At 44.7% G+C, this 17035-nt stretch overlaps 1 protein-coding gene across 3 annotated transcripts in view; it reads right to left on the reverse strand.

The window, feature by feature from the left end:
• LOC139055871 (small G protein signaling modulator 2-like) overlaps window positions 1–17035 on the reverse strand; it is a 291580-nt gene that overhangs the window by 201491 nt on the left and 73054 nt on the right. For all 3 annotated transcript variants that reach the window (XR_011511955.1, XM_070533451.1, XM_070533452.1), the window contains exon 9: window positions 12669–12839. Coding sequence is in view for 2 of the 3 variants with exons in the window: in XM_070533451.1 (XP_070389552.1) it covers window positions 12669–12839 (171 nt within the window). In the remaining variant the exon portion in view is untranslated. The remainder of the gene's footprint in view (window positions 1–12668; window positions 12840–17035) is intronic.

The following is a 17035-nucleotide window of genomic DNA, read 5'->3' on the forward strand; positions in this document are numbered from 1 at the left end:
GCCCCACCGAAATTCGTGTCCCGTGTTGCGCACGATTGCTTTCTCAGTATTAAAAAAAGCGCAGATGCATACAAAACAAACGCCCAAGCGCAGCTCTGTCTTGAATTCAAATCAAATAGGTAAAGAGCACAGGGGCAGACCTTTCATTCTTTGTATTCGTGGTTACCTTGCGTGCGCGGTTGTAATCATGACTGAAAACCGAAAAATAACAGTTGTTAATTTAACGTTTATCGGAATTTCTGAAGATCAGGTCATGTCGCGGTAACCAGAACAAAACTTCACTCAAACCGGATTAAATCGGTGCTAGGGGAACTCTGAACCGGCAACGAGAACAATATATAACACCATCTTCAAAAAGGCGAATCAAGATGAATCAATTGTCTAGTGTTGCGCACTAACCGCAACTGAAAACAAGTTCTGCCAGGTTGGGTCCCTGGTTAAAATTACTACTGAGTTTTACAATGTTAAATCTACACGCAGGGCGAAACATTAAGAAGCAGTCGATACATCCTTACATTTAGACGGCTTGTTCAGGTCTCCTGATGTCCGCACAGCATACTTCTCGTTGACGGCAGCCAAGGTCTTCTCAAAAAGCTTATCGTCTGACTTCAGGTAGCCATGGGAGAGAGGCTCGCTCATCGTTGCATTCCGCGCATTCACCAGCGAAGCAAAACGCGCGCCGCGAATATGGTACGCGTGCCGACATTTCACTCCACTGAAGCGCCGCAGACCAACCGTGCCGCCAAACAGAGGGGGAAAAAAGAAAATGGTGATACATCATCGAGGCGAGGCTCCGCCCCTGCACGGATTTGTTGTGAAAACAGTCGCACCCAACATATTCGCTCGTTATCCGGTCGCGGTGAGTCGGACTTCCAGATTTGTCGCGCGCCCATCGGCATGTTTTGTGGATAGCAACTCGCCTGGCAGGCATTGATATATGAAAGCTGCAATAAATGCCCTGTGATTGTTTGCACTACTGTGTTGTCATTCCTTTGTCAAGAGCACAGGAGGAGGACCCCGCAGGATGTGTCAATGGTTTTGTCACCACGAATAAACTGAAACAAAAACTGTAGTCATGATAGTTTTACCCTACATTGCAGTGTTAACAAACCGCCTGTTTATAATAATTCAGTCGAATCCGTTAACTTGTACTTACTATAAATGAACCTTATTTCCTTCTTCTGCATCCAGTCGTATGAGTTCTTTTGTGTATGTAAATCAAACAATACATGCGTACTCCATCACTGGTCGAACAAGCATGTTGTAGGCCAGCAGATTTGTATCTGCTGGCGCAAAATGAAGGCATTTTTTCAGAAAGATGAGTCGCTTTGGTGCTCAGTGTACATTGATCTCCACTTGAGGTTATGTTGTTAACATGGGTTTCCCATCGGAGAGCGCGTGTTAAAGTGACACCTAAATATTTACCCTGAAATACGCAAGTGAGAGGTGTGTCACTAATAATGTAAGTAAAATCAGATATCTATTTCTTTCTACTTTCTGTTAGCATTATTTATCTTTGGGCATTTAGAGTCATCTGCCACTCCTGACATCACGGAAAGGTAGAATTTTGTAATGGTGATCATCACTGCAATTAATTTTGCGGTACGAAAAACAATTGTCAGCGAATAGGTGGATGTTACCGTGTAATCACGAAGACAAATTGTTTATGTATATTAAAAATGAAACTGGGACCAAAACAGTGCCTTCTCACACTCCAGATGTAATAGGTGCTAAACTGGAAGCTTCGTTTGAATATACACAAATTGTGAGCAGCGGAGGGCAGTCACTCACATTCACTTGCACTCATTTAAAAGATGTGAGTGGAAGTGCAAGTGAGTGCCAGTGATTGTGAGTGCGAGTGAGCGCAGGTAAGTGCGAGTGAGTGTGAGCGTAGGTAAGTGCAAGTGATTGTGAGTGGGTGTGAGCGGAGGTAAGTGCCAGTGAGTGTGAGCGGAGGTAAGAGCGAGTGAGTGGAGGTGGGTGCGAGTGAGGGCCAGTGGAGATAAGTGAGTGGAGGTGAGTATGAGTGAGTGTGGGCGGAGGTGAGTACGAGTGAGTATGAGTGGAGGTAAGTGTGAGCGAGTGAAGGCCAATGAGTGTGAGTGGAGATAAGTGAGTGTGAGTGGAGGTCAGTGCGAGTGCAAGTGATTGTGAGTGGAGGCGAGTGCCAGTGAATGTGAGCGGAGGTAAGTGCGAGCGAGTCCGTGGAGGTGAGTGTGAGTGGAGATAAGCGAGAGCGCAAGTGAGTGGATGTGAGTATGAGTGAGTGTGAGCGGAGGTGAGTGTGAGTACGAGTGAGTATGAGCGGAGGTGAGTGCGAGCAGAGGTGAGCGTGAGTGGAGATAAGTGAGTTTAAGTGGAGGTGAGTACGAGTGAGTGTGAATGGAGGTCGGTGCGAGTGCCACTGAGTGTGAGCGGAGGTGAGTGCCAGTGATTGTGAGTGGAGGTGAGTGCCAGTGAGTGTGAGCGGAGGTGAGTGAGCGTGAGTGGAGGTCAGTGCGAATGCAAATGAGTGCTAGTGAGTGTGAGCGGAGGTGAGTGCCAGTGAGTGTGAGTGGAGGTAAGTGCATGCGAGTGTAAGTGAGTGTGAGTGGAGGTGAGTGCGCGTGTAAGTGAGTGTGAGTGGAGGTCAGTGCGAGTGCAAATGAGTGCCAGTGAGTGTGGGCAGAGGTGAGTGCCAGTGAGTGAGCGGAGGCAAGTGCGAGTGAGTGAGCGGAGGTAAGTGCGAGCGAGTGCCAGTGAGTGTGAGCGGAGGTGAGTGCAGGTGCGAGTGAGTGCCAGTGATTGCGAGTGGAGGTGAGTGCCAGTGAGTGCAAGCGAGTGAGTGTGAGTGGAGGCGAGTGTGAGTGAGGGCCAGTGTGGACATAAGTGAGAGAGCGAGTGAGTGGGAGTGGAGGTGAGTATGAGTGCCAGCGAGTGTGAGCGGAAATGAGTGAGTGTGAATGGAGGTAAGTGCGAGTGTGAGTGGAGGTCAGTGCGAGTGCAAGTGAGTGCCAGTGAGTGTGAGCAGAGGTGAGTGCAAGTGCAAGTGAGTGCCAGTGACTGCGAGTGGAGGTGAGTGTCAGTGAGTGCGAGTGAGTGTGAGTGGAGGTTGTTATATCTGTTACATCTTGATTACTGTGGATTACACCTGATAAGAGAAAGGACAACGGACGCTATGGTGAGCGGGTTGAATCAGCCCTGGCCTATCCCCCAGTTGGGAGTGGCGTTTATTGCGTAACTAGCAGAGGAAAACGTAGGGGGCGCTAGCGATTACATAACACGCCGCCACACGAGAACTGACAAAAAAAGACAAAAAAAGAAACACACACATACAAGACGTTCACAGGAGAAATCTTGAAGGGATTCTCACTGGCCTTCCCGAGCGCGTCTTTGTCGGGAATGATTGCGTTGGCACCGTTCTCAGGTCTGAGGATCGGTCAGGCGGAAGACTTTGGCGTGAGGAATGGTGTGGCTCACTTTCTCCTGTTGACTCAACGGGATAATAGTCTTCAGGTATTTTCTGGGGATCCCTTGAGTGGCGTCGCACTCGTAGGTGGTGTCGGTTGCGCATGTACGCGTGACCATTGGCTGCTGTGACTGTGTACCTCCGTGGCTCTGAGCCTACTTGGGTTATGACTGCTTTTTCCCATTTCTTTCCATGCCAGAACCACACTGGTAGGTTCTTGCCCAATGGTGGCAGGTCTCGAGCATGCTGGTCTGCGTACTTGTGCTGTGCCTGCTGCCTTGTTTGAAGCTTCTTCTGGAGCACCTTATGGTGGTAGTGTGGTAACAAGAATCTGGGATGGGCTGGAATAAACGTTCTTATCCTTCTTCCCATAAGCATCTCTGCTGGGGATAGGAGGCCATTCATCGGAGTTGCTCTGTGGTTCATAAGCACCATTGAGAGTTCCTTGCCCTCAGAAAGCGCTTTAGTCATTGTTGCTTTTATGGTCTGGACCATTCTCTCAACTTGTCCATTTGAGCGAGGGAAAAGAGGTGATGTGGGTTTGTGGACGATGTCCCATTCCTTGTTCAAGTTTCTAAACTCAGTGGAGTCAAATGGAGGTCCTTGATCAGTCACGACTTCTGAAGGTATGCCAAATCGTGCATAGATGTCCTTGAGCACTGAGATCACAGGTGAGGCTGCAGCTGTTGACATTTTCTTGACCTCTACAAACTTGGAGTAGTAGTCCACTAACAGCAAATATGTGGCACCATTGTGGTGGAAAAAAAATCCATTGTCACTTTTTCCCACGGACGTGTCGGCAGTTCTCTGTCAAGGAGCGGCTCTCGCTGATTAGCTCGCTGATGGCGTTGGCAGAGCTCACAACCAGACACCATCTCCTCAATGTCCTGGCTTATTCGAGGCCAGTAGACACTAATGAGCTGTATTCTTACACGAGATTATGCCACGATGGGCCATGTGGATCCTTGAGAGTACGTTCTTTTGGCATGCCTGGGGCACAACAAGTCGTTCACCGTAACAGAGAAATCCATCAGTTGTGTGCAGTTCACTCCTGATTGAATAGTAGGGCTTCACTGTTGGCGGAACTTTTGAGATTTTGTCAGGCCAGCCTTTCTGGATGTACCAGGCTACTCGTTGAAGTGTGCTATCAGTAGCTGTGCAGCTTCTTATCTCAGCTAGCTTTAGGGTTGAGGCCTGCACCAATGTACAGGTCAGTACCTGATACTCTTGGTCTGAGGTCTTAATGGTTGCTGCTGGATCAGGGGCTCGAGACAGCGTGTCTGCAACTGTTAAGTGTTTACCAGGTACGTACACCAACTTCACATTGTAGCGCTGCAGTCGAAGTAGTAGGCGTTGTAGCCTGGGAGAAACTTTGTGGAAATTCTTACACTGAAGACCGATGAGAGGTTTGTGATCAGTCTCAACCACAATGCTGCGACCACAGACATAATAATAAACTGTTGACAGGCAAACACCACAGGTAACAGTTCTTTCCCAATTTGCGCATAGCACTGCTGGGCTGGTGTGAGTGCTGCAGACGCATAGGCTACTGGATGCCCATTCTCAAGTAGGACGCTGCCGATTCCATAGGAACTTGCATCTGTGGATATGGCTATAGCCTGTGCTGGGTCGAAATAGTGCAACACTGGGGCTGTTGTCAGCTCGTTCTTGATCTCAATGAATGCATCCGTCATCTTAGGAGTTCAGTGCCATGCGATGTCAGACTTAAGAAGTTCTCGAAGGGGCTGTGTTTTTGCCGACAAATTCGGGACGAACTTCATGTGGTATGTTGCCATTCCCTGAAAGCGAAGAAGCTCAGCTTTGCTAGTTGGTGCTGGTGTTGCATTAATCACCTTGACTTTACTGGGATCAGGGGTGATGCCTTGCTGTGTCAGCTGATGTCCTAGGTAGGTGATTGAGGGCAAAACCAGTTTGAGTTTGTCATAGTTCAGTTTGAGGTTGTTAGCTCGTGCTGTGCTGAGCACTTTACGCAAGTGTGCCACATGCTCTTCAAGTGTTCTTGATGCGATCAAGACGTCGTCAAAGTATGGCGTGACAAGGCCTTCACGTTCAAAGATACTGTCAATTGCTTGCTGAAAAAGTTCAGGGGCTGTATTGAGGGCAAATGGTACCCGAAGGAACCTATAGCGTCCCCAAGGTATGTGCACAAATACGAGCTGCTTTCGTCAAGAGCTAACTGCCGAAATGCACTCTTAGCATCCAAAACTGAGAACACTGTACGTACCCACTTAGCCGCGCGAACAGTTCTTCTGGAACTGGAATGCGATAGTGATGTCGCTTCACGGCTGCGTTTAAGTTCCTTTGGTCAAGACAGATTCGCACACTTTCATCTTTCTTTGTGATTATGACGATAGGATGCACCCAGTCTGTTGGTTCCGTCACACGCTTGATTATGCCATTCTGTTCCATTCGTTCGAGTTCAGCTTTCACAGTCTTTTCTAGTGCACTAGGTACACGACGAGGGGCAGTAACTGTAGGCTTAGCATCTGGCTGGAGGTGTATGCTGTATTCTCCAGGTAGCCTGCCCGTGCCTCTGAACACATCAGGAAATTCTTGGAGCACGGCTTCAAGCTATTGAGAAGCTGAGGGGTACGCCTTTTCCACTGCTTTAATGTTCCTGACTCTGTGCACCAAGTCTAGCGCTGTGCATGCAGCTGCTCCAAGTATAGCCTTGAGGCTTTCTTTGACTAGCATAAATGTTAGGATGCTTTGCTTGTTTTTCACTGAGCATGAGAGCTCACATTCATAATCAATGTTGAGTTGCTCACCGAAGTAAGTTGTGACCTTTGCCTTTGTTGTTGTCACAGTCGGCTGGGGCTTCCATTTCAACACTAGCTGCTCAGGGAGAAGGTTCACGTCGGACCCCGTGTCCAATTTAAAGTTCACGTCGCGGCCATTAACTTCGACGCATTCGAACCAGTCTGATGATGCATTTTCCACAATGTCCACGGTGAGGCTTCCCAAGAAGAGTTCTTGGTCGGGGTTGTCACCCTGGTCGGCGCCAAACATCCGAACTTTTCCCTGCATTGTTCGTTGCTTCTGACGGCAAACACTTGCGTAGTGTCCCAACTTCCCACACGCGTAGCACGTAGAGCCGTAGGCGGGGCAATGTCAGGGTTGGTGCAAGGTTCCACACCTGCCGCATGCGCGTTGAGATACTGTTTCTCTAGGCTGACTGTTTCTTCGGTACAACGATGGTTATCCTCTCGGCTGTTGCTTGTCGGGTGCTTGTTGTCGAGCTTGCTTGTGTTTTCTGTTCAAGTTGTCCACATTCACTTCTTGTCCATCCGCTGTCGTTGCTAGCGAAGACACATGCTGCTTGGATATTTCCGCAACTCTGCACGTCGCGACAATTTTCTCCAGTGTTAGGTCTCTCTCGCGAAACAGCCTTTCTCGAAGTGCTGCATCCCGAATGCCGACGATGATCCTGTCGCCCAGGAGGCGGTCATGCTTGTCACCGAAGTCGCATCTTGCTGCTTGCTGCTGGAGTTCAGCAATGAACTCGTCAATGGGCTGGTTTTCTTTCTGACACATGCTGTTGAAGACGGCTGTCGCTTGAGTCACGTCTTTGTACGGAAGGTATCTCTCGTCGAACTTCGCAAAAATGGCTGCCACTGTGTCACTTCTTTGCTCACCTTCAGCTGGCGGAGGAAAGTGGAATGTCTCCACGACCTTCCGCGCTGTTGGACCCATGACGTGAAGTAGTAGTGCTCGCCTTGTTGCTTCTGGCTTCGCGCTGTACTGGCATGCTGCTTCGTAAAGCTGATAGGCCGCTTTCCAGTCCGACCACGCTTCGGCGGGATTGCTGCCCGGCTCGAAATGTTTGGCTGGTTGAATGAGCGGGAGTGCCATGTTTAATAACGTTGATGCCGCGTCACTGAAGGGCATAAGAGCTGCTGCGTTGGGTTAGTTGACTTCAGACACCATGTTATATCTGTTACATCTTTATTACTGTGGATTACAACTGATAAGAGAAAGGACATCGGACACCACGGTGAGCGGGTTGAATCAGCACTGGCCTATCCTACAGTTGAGAGTGGCGTTTATTGCGTAACTAGCAGAGGAAAACGTAGGGGGCGCTAGCGATTACATAACAGAGGTGAGTGCGAGCGAGGGCCAGTGTGGCGATAAGTGAGGGAGCGAGTGAGTGTGAGTGGAGGTGAGTATGAGTGAGTGCCAGTGAGTGTGAGCGGAAGTGAGTGAGTGTGAGTGGAGGTGACTGTGAGTGGAGGTCAGTGCGAGTGCAAATGAGTGCCAGTGAGTGTGAGCGGAGGTGAGTGTGAGAGTGGAGGTGAGTGCAAGTGAGTTCCAGTGATTGTGAGTGTGAATGGGCGTGAGTGCGAGTGAGTCCCAGTAAGACTGAGTGCGAGTGAGAGTGGGCGCTTGTAAGTGGAGGTGAGCGTGAACGTGAGTGCGGGGTCTAAAAATTATGGTGAGTGAGTGTGAGTGAGTATCCTCGCACACTGCCAGCCTATGAGTATGCCCAAGGGAACAAAGTGCTCTCAAGTGCAAGCATTGTCTTGCTATGCTGTTTGCATCAGGAAGGCACATGCCCCACCAGAGTTATTTGCAGTCCTGCTTGCATAAGCTGGTATGAGAAAAGGTTTAGGTTAAGATGTTTCATTTGCAACAAGCTATGCAGATTTTCTTGGCATCACTGGAACCTACGAATACACCAAGGAATAAAGATTTTAAAGAAAAGAAAATTTATGAGTATGTGGAATGTACTGTCATAAAAAAAGAAGCAGAAGTGATAGTTGCAAATACTTAACTGCGTGGCCTTGCTATTTGTGGGGGTACGCAATGATGCCTTGTGTATGACAAAGGAAGGATGTGTGCACTTCTGAGGCAAACAGCGTAACAGGTGCCATTTGAATTGGAGATTGCTTTGCATGCTCAAGCACACTATCAGTGGTCTCACCACTTCTCATCATTATAAGGCATTGACATGCCATACAGTTGATGCTTGCATGTTCTGATTAAAAAATTCCACATGTGAAAGTTATGAAGTTGAGAGTAAACAATGATGGTTGGCCTACATGTAGAAGAGATTGGGTGCACATGCAGAACTTACTAAGCGGCACTACCACTGGACATGCGGCACTGCTTTTGTTTTTGTGCTGAAAGTTGGATCACATGACGCCACGTCGCTTTGGTGGCACTCTCGTGGCTTGCTGTGAGCCATTTTTTGCATGCTTTAGAAGGCACGTTAGTAGCACAATATCTTTTTTAATCGGGAATGTTGTCTGCTGTCAACAATCGCTGACTGCTGTATAAGCAGCAAAAGGGTTTTTTTGGAGCCTTGGAACGCTACATTTTAGCACAACTGAGCTCCTGGGTTATGCAGTCGATCCCACTTGTTCTGGTCAGTGTTAGTGTATCTTGTTGGAAAATGCATTGTGCTGCACTAATTATAGGTGCCCTAAGTTGCTGTTTGCCATGGTGAACATGTTACATTACATATCCGTGGTAAGGCATCACACGCTTATCTTTTTGTCAGACCTCTGTGCACATGGCGCACAGGCTACAGATGTTCTAAATAGTGTTTGGCACTTCGAAAAAGGCATGCCTTGTTATTTATTGACAAACCTAATAAGGAGTGCTTACAATGGTGTGTAGGTGCCGACACCATATAAAATTAGGCCATTTCCATGGTTTTGAGTAAAAATGTGGCAAATACATGTCAGCATTACAGTTTCATAATATTACATTTCGTTCTTTTTTATGTTCGCTGTGCCAAAAGCCAGAAACTACACTGAATCTCATTCTTTGTACTGAAAAATGGCAATAACACGTGATTTCCCATTGCCATCCACTGCCTATCTGACCAAAGTTTCTTGAAATATTTTCGAACTAATTAAGTTGGGGCTACAAATAAGAAAAGCATATATGCACATAATAATATGATGCAGATAGAAAAGAGTATGCAACTGTAGATGGGCAAATACAGTCGACTTTCATTAATACCACCCTGACAAAACAAACAAAATTGTTCAAGTTATCTGGCAGGTCGAATGAACAAGAGGTGAAAAAAGAGATTCCGAAAGAGACTGCTGATTCATTGGCAGTATATGACTCTATTCTAAAATGCCCCTGAATATAATGTGTTTTTTTCTACTTTTTATTGGTTGAAAGCTGAAGACTAACACAGAAATGACATTAGGGCTCCTAAACAAAGTATAAATCGAATTTGCACCCAATATTTGCACCCAATAAAACGTAGCATGCTTCCAATTCTGGCAATAGAAAAAAAGATGAAACCAGCGCACTTGAACCTCACAATATTAAATCTTATTTATACCCAATGTATATCGACATCACTGTCGGACAGCACTTTGTCGCTGTCTATTTATGTTGTCATCATGCTATGGATGAAAATTTATTTTGTCGTCATCCATGGTCGCCATCTTGCAATGGCAATGGTGATGTCACTGGCCAGATGTGGCTCTGATGGTTGAATGCTGCACTGTTTTGGCTTTAGTTTCATACTGGATTGCACCAGCCCAAGCACTTTACAGACAAATTTTCTTGGAAGAAAAGGCGCACTTTAGAACTGGGTATATTCCATAATAATTATTCATAACCTATCGTTTTCGCTTAAAAATCTTCATGGGTAGACTGAAAATAAGCGTTTTTGACGGGACATGATGTGTGTTTGATGCATTCCTACCCCAACGGATGCTGCCGCTGGGGGAGCCGCCAACTGCAGTGAGGCGCTTGCGTGATGACCAGCCAAGCTTAAGTTATTCAGCGAAGGCTAATTTCAGGATCAAAATAACAAAATTTGAGCCCCATAGAAATGCATGGGCACCAGCCGGGACCTTTAGTTGAGATCAATTTAACCAAAAAATCAAATTGTCTGGAGTTGGGTTATTGGAAGTCTATGGTGCAATGATCTGACTGAACAATGAAGTATGTTTGGTGAAAAATCTTACCGGCAAAGAGCTTCTGAACATCGTCGAAGAGATATTCTTTCATATTCAAGCCAGCTTGAAACTTACTCGGTATACTGGGATACTGCACACTACCTGTTGCATGAGACAGTTGCGTGAACTGTACTCAAATGTGTCACTGTTGAGGGCCAAATGTCCCATAATCTTGTGCATATGTCTGCTTCCTTTAAAAGTACGCCACCAGGTTTTGACAACCACTGGTTCTGGAGAAGCTGGTACATGTGTCGATTTCCATAGAGGAGTTGCTGTGTAGGCGTTGTACACAGCAAAGTGTCATAAGAGGGCACAGAAAAATACAGGATTTCAGAATACAGCACATTAAAACTGTCTCATTGAAATACCTCTGGCATAAAAAGTTGTTTCTGCAACTGGCCAAAACTGTCCGCTCATGTGATGGAAAGGTCATGCATGCCCTTCGATGACCCAGCACCGTCAAAGCAGACATTGCGCACACGGTCTAAATTTCCACGCCACTTGGGAGTTGGCAGTGGATGTCACCACGGTATGTCCTCGCACCCAATATGTGTACATTGGCAATCACACAATGAGAGAATAGACAGAAGGAGGAAGAGTGCCAGTGAAAGTCCCAACACGGTTATGCACCCATTGATAAAACAAAAATTCTCTCTTTATTACTTAATAAGGTGATTTGTTTCTTTGATTTAGCTTTCTTCCAAGTGAACCTCACTTCCAAACAGCACAGATAAAAAATAACTTAGTGAGAGACACGCAGGTCAGTTCATTTATTTGGCTAGCCACAAAATGTGTAACATTTTTCAAAAATGCTACTTCTAAGTGCTGTCACTCAGAAGGTAAACAACCGCTTGGTAGAGTTCAGAGCAGTGGATGTAAGTAGTATGCATTCGTGATTCACTTTATTAGAACAGCCTGCAAGAATATCCGCAGTTTGATCCAAAGCAAAACATGGTGATAAGAGTTAATATATCACAACACAACATTAGTAATACTAGTACACGAAGGTTTCTGTAATGTGCCGCCATGGCATCAGCAAGGAATGAAATACAGGTAGCAACATCGGAATCGTTCTCAAATCATACAAATTCAGAAACTTTCTTTAAAACTCTGATCCAATGTGCCACTGTTTTGCAAGTGGAAGTCAGACAGGTAAAGCCGCCATGTATTTGAACTACACTCATCTTCCCTTAGCCTTCTTTACATTTATGAGTCTGCTCAGTTATTATGAAAGATTGCAATGGTATCTGCAAGAATCTCTTTCCTGTCAAGCCTTCTTGCTGCTTCTCTGTGAGTTGTTTTTATATAAAATAGAACAGGCACAAAGAGCACATGAACAGAAATAAATGAACAGCAATACGAGTGCAATTTCTTTGGCACCATCAACTCACCCAGTTCACAGTATTAATGTTCCTCTGTTTTCTGCATGGCAAATGATGGCACTAATCTACTTAGTGTATCAACTTATTTACCTGGGTGGCCAATTTTCAAATGCCAGCATTTTGTAATTGCCTACCTGTCTGTCAAATCAGGCAAGTACTAATGCCAAACTCATTATTGTTCAATGTGAGCTGTGAAATGTGACTGCTAAAGCCAGCACTAAATACCATCTTTGCAGCACATGAATTAATACTCATTCATCAACATTTTGCACTTCTGCTCTATGCAGCACATGTCCATGGACTCATAATACCCTCAAAGAAATGGTCTGACTGCATGCTTTAGTTGCACGCTCACAGATGTGCTCTTCATATACATTTTACCGTTATATTCCGTAAAAATTGTGACAGCTAATATTTTATTCACGTAACAATATCTGCAGGTAATAAAGAGTTCATCCACAAACTTCACATCGTTTGTGAATTGTCGGGTTACTGGAGATGCATGCATAAGTGCCAGGGTTCGTATCGCCACCTGGCGGTGCAGAGCTCAACCAAACACAGAGCCATTATTGCAGCAACTAAGTGTACTGCACTTCGCTGCTGGTGTAAATTTTTGGCAGCAGTGTAATCGTGAGCATGTCGCCTTTTCTGAACTTTTTTTTTACAAAAACACTCGTGTAAGAAGAAAATGCGTCCATAAGACAATGTGATTAGACAAAGTGTTGCAAGATGTCTCTACCAGCATTGTTGCTACCATGCGCCTCTCTGGTAACCTACCAAACCACAAACAGTAAGAAGTTAGTGGACAAGCCAAAGCTCTCTCTAATAGTGTGCCAACGTTGTTAGTGTGCTGCTGCGAGCGATCAATGCTTCAAAGAGACGACCACAGACCTGTGCCACTCTGGTGGGTCCGCAGGGGCGGGTCCAGCTGCCCGTTGGGAAGCAGGCCATTCTCGAGGCACGACAGAAAAGCCAGCAGGTGTCCTCCCCGGGGAAAGTGCATGGGTGGACGTTGCACTCCATCCTGCCCCACCAGTACCAGGGTACCCCCAGAGTCACCTGCTGCCCCAACAGCAAGAGCCACCCTCTCCTGAAGCTACTTCACAATTGCAGTTGCAAAAGCGAAAACCAAATGATTAAGTTTTCAGGCATCACTTTTGCTCCTTACTGCTACCGCAGGTTATAATCTTGTTGCTCAGTTAGTCATTAAAATATGCATTTGTTTGTCTTCATCAACACTTCACCACTAGCACCAGTACAAGCACTGAATTCCTGCTTTCCTGTTGCCTTTTTTACGCATTACTTGTATGTGAGTTAACACCACAGTTAACCAACTTAATTTTAGTCATTTTATGGACACCTTATACAGTTGAACCTCTACGTAATGAACGCCGATATAAGTAATTATTGAGTATAACAAAGTAAATCAAAAGTTTTTCTCGCTGACATCTGAGTGTGCAAGTTTATTTTTATAACTAATATAATATTCAATTAAGATATTTTTGTGTTGGATGCAGTTTCACCATGGGGTTTGCCTGTATTGGAAACATTGCGTCTTTCAATGCAAGAAATGTAAGCATGAACACTGCACTAAACTTAGCTAAAGAATCATCTCTTATTGAGCACAAAATGATGACATTTTGGCATTCGGCATGATTGGCAGCAGCGACGGCACAGTGAACACCTACTAAGCACGTTTTTCTGCTTGTGCAGCTTTCGATGCTGGCCGGCTGACATCGCGACACGTGCAAGAACAACAACGTCCCCTGAGTCATCAAAATACCTGCGACCCTAGCGGCTGAGGTGAACACCACAGTTTTTCGCTACTTAAAGCATGGAAGCTTCGACAGGCGGTATCATTGGCAGCAGCGACGGCACAGTGAACACCTATTAAGCGCGTTCTTGTGCTGGTGCAGGTCAGTAATTCTGTGCTTGAGCACTTTATCTTTGGTTTTGTTGCTTTGCTGTCGCTGCTGCCACATATATTCCATGCCTTGTGTACAGTGAAGTTTTACGAAGGTTCTGTTTTCTTGCATGCGTTTTTCAAGGCTGTTTTCACTATGCCCACTTGTGCTGAGCTCGCGAAATGAATCAATGAACTCGAATCAAAATTAGGAAATGGGATCAGTAAATTTGAAGAAGACATAGCTGACAAGCTAATGGTAAAATTTAAGGCTGCTGGCATAGATTTTGGTGGAATGAAAGAGCAGATCTGCAACCTGGTGTTGAGCGTTGAATTTCTCAATGCCATGGTTAAATAACTGCGCTCAGAAAACGCCTTGCTTGTTAATGAAAACAAAGAGCTGAAGCTGCAAAACACCACTACTGAATGCCAAGAAATCAAGTTGGAAAACAGTACTCTCTCTCGCAAAGTGTCTGATTTAGAGCAGTATTCAAGGATAAATAACGTCGAAATTAAAGGCATTCCGCATACCCACGGTGAAGATTGCAACCTGATCTTTCAGACAATCGGAGATAAAATTGGCTGTCCTGTCTCGCCCATCGATCTGGAAGTGGTTCACCGCGTTTCAACCAAAGATGAAAACAAAAAAAAACGTGATCGCCCAGTTCTACTCTCGAACAAAGAAAGCAGACTTCGTCAGCAAGGCGCGAAAAGCGAAGCTTTGCCTGAGTGACATCGGCTTCTCTGGACCAGTTCAGGACACTAAAGTGTATGTCAATGATCACTTGACATGGCACTATTATCTAAAGCCCTGTCATTAAAGAAGGCTAAGAAATGGAATTTCCTCTGGACAGATAAGTGCCAGATTAAAGCCCGCAAGAGCATTGGCAGTAAGGTGTTTCGCATTGCTAACGAATCTGACTTGGCTGTATTTACTTAATACAGCACCGTAACTTAGGAAACTTTTCAGAAACCCTCGCTAATAACAAAAACAAACATGTCTGCATATTTCTCAGCTACCCAATTAAGTAAACTAAAAACTAATAGTTCATGCTCGGCTGTTCATTTTAACGCACGAATTTGCGGAAACACTATGACGACATTAATTCCCTTTTGTCTATGCTCTCTCTCCGATTTACCATCATTAGCTTTACTGAGACTTGGCTCTGCGATGACGACAAAAACTTATTTTCCTTCCCTTCCTACTCAGCCGAATACTGTCATAGACAAACTAGCAGCCATGGTGGTGTGGCCGTTTACATATGATCACATCTTAGCTATAAACGTCGTCATGACCTTGACTTAAAGCTAACAAACTGTGAATCTGTTTGGTTAGAATTCAATCATCTTTTTCTTCAGGCTGATAACAGAAACTTTACTTTTGGCTTCATTTACAGATCACCATCTTCATCTTACGTTCACTTTTGTTCCGCCTTCAATCAATCCCTAGAGAAACTATCATTTGAAAACAAGAATGTAGTTATTATGGTCGATATTAATATAAACCTTCTGGATGAAACTTCACCTACCTCTTTCCTTTATAGCAACTGTTTTCAGAGTTACGGTTTTGAATGTTTGGTAATGCTACGTACTCGTTGCAATAAGATAAATGAGGACACACTACTAGATCATGCACTAAGCAACATGACGTTACTGCCAGAGGCTGGTATCCTTGATGTCGACATAACACACCATTACCCTATCTTTGTTTTCCTCAACTCAGAGCCGCAGTCGCCCACTATTTCATACTTCAGCTACGTACTGAACAAAGATGCCTTTTTAGAATCTGTGACTAAAGCTGACCGGTCTGCTGTCCTTGAACATAATGATCCGCAAGAAGCCTTTTCTCAGTTCTCCGCAATTTTGTTATCATTAATCGATTCACATACCGTCCAGAAAGAATGCAAGAAAATCCTCTCCCTTTCTCAAAGCCCTTGGTTAAATGCTAGCATACTAGCCAACATGCGGATACATGACAACCTATATAAAAAAACTAAAAGGCAACCTTTCAATGCCGCCCTCTCTGCACGATACAAAAAAAAATTTGCAACGACCTCAACAGCAAAATAAGGAATGCAAGGAAGAGCTACTATGAGCACAAACTTGGTCAGTCTGGCAGCAACTCAAGACAAAAGTGGCAAGTTTTAAATTCCTTTTTGCGCAGAAATGAACAACTATCATTTATTGATACCATCACAAGCGATCACATTACATATGATCAACCATTTGAGATAGCAAGAGCGTTAAGTGATGCCTTTTTCCCGGACAAATCAGTCATCAGTAGCCATTCTTTGTCACCGAATCGTGTGGAACATTCATATTTTTTTTAACCAACAACTCCCCATGAGGTTCTTGATGTCATTCGCAAGCAGAAAGCAACCAGTGCCGGTCCTAATAATATTCATCCTAGTAACATAAAACTAGTTGCTCATGTCATTTGTGATGTTCTATCTTTTATTATCCATTTAATATTGAGGACCGGCATTTTTCCATCTGAGCTGAAACGAGCAAAGGTAATTCCAGTTTTTAAGAGAGGCGATCGTTCGTTACTATATTACCGCCAAATATGTATACTGCCATTCTTTATTAGAGTGATTGAAAAGTTGACTGTTTCTCGATTAACCAATTACCTGCCTAAATTTAATATTCTTTCCAATTCTCAGTACGGTTTTTGTCCTGGCTATTTGACCGACCTTGCTTTTATCTTCCTAACGGATCGCTTAAAGGAAGCTATTGATAAAGGGTATTTTGCTGGTTCAGCTTTTATTGATCTTACGAAAGCTTTTGACACTATTAACCATCACATTTTGTTTTTAAAGTTGGAAGCTCTAGGCATAACTGGACCAGCACTAATGTTACTACTAACCTATCTGCAGGATAGACATAACATATTTAAAATTTGTAATGTTTCTTCCGAAGCTAAGGTTACTAACCTAGGGGTACCACAGGGTTCTATTTTCGGACCTTTATTATTTTTAATTTACATTAATTATCTGCCTGACTGTCTAACATCCTCACACTGTGTATTGTACGCCGACGATACAACCATTATTAACTACGATAAAAATATTTCGTCCTTGGCTACTAAACTCAATGACTTGGCTAAGGTTACAAACTGGTGTATAAATAATAATCTTGTTATTAATCCCTCGAAAACCAAGTTTATTGCATTTAATTCACCCCAGAAACCATCTTGTTCAGTTCCATTGCTGAATCTTAATTGGTTCCCATGTTTAGCCCCTTCTAGCACTCATTGCTCATCCTTAGGTGTAGAACTAGACTCTAACCTCAAGTTTCATTATCATATGTCTCAAATATTAAAAAGAAAGTTGCTTACGGCATTCGGTTACTGATT

This window comes from Dermacentor albipictus, chromosome 2, assembly GCF_038994185.2.
Source record: "Dermacentor albipictus isolate Rhodes 1998 colony chromosome 2, USDA_Dalb.pri_finalv2, whole genome shotgun sequence".
Lineage (NCBI taxonomy): Eukaryota > Metazoa > Arthropoda > Arachnida > Ixodida > Ixodidae > Dermacentor > Dermacentor albipictus.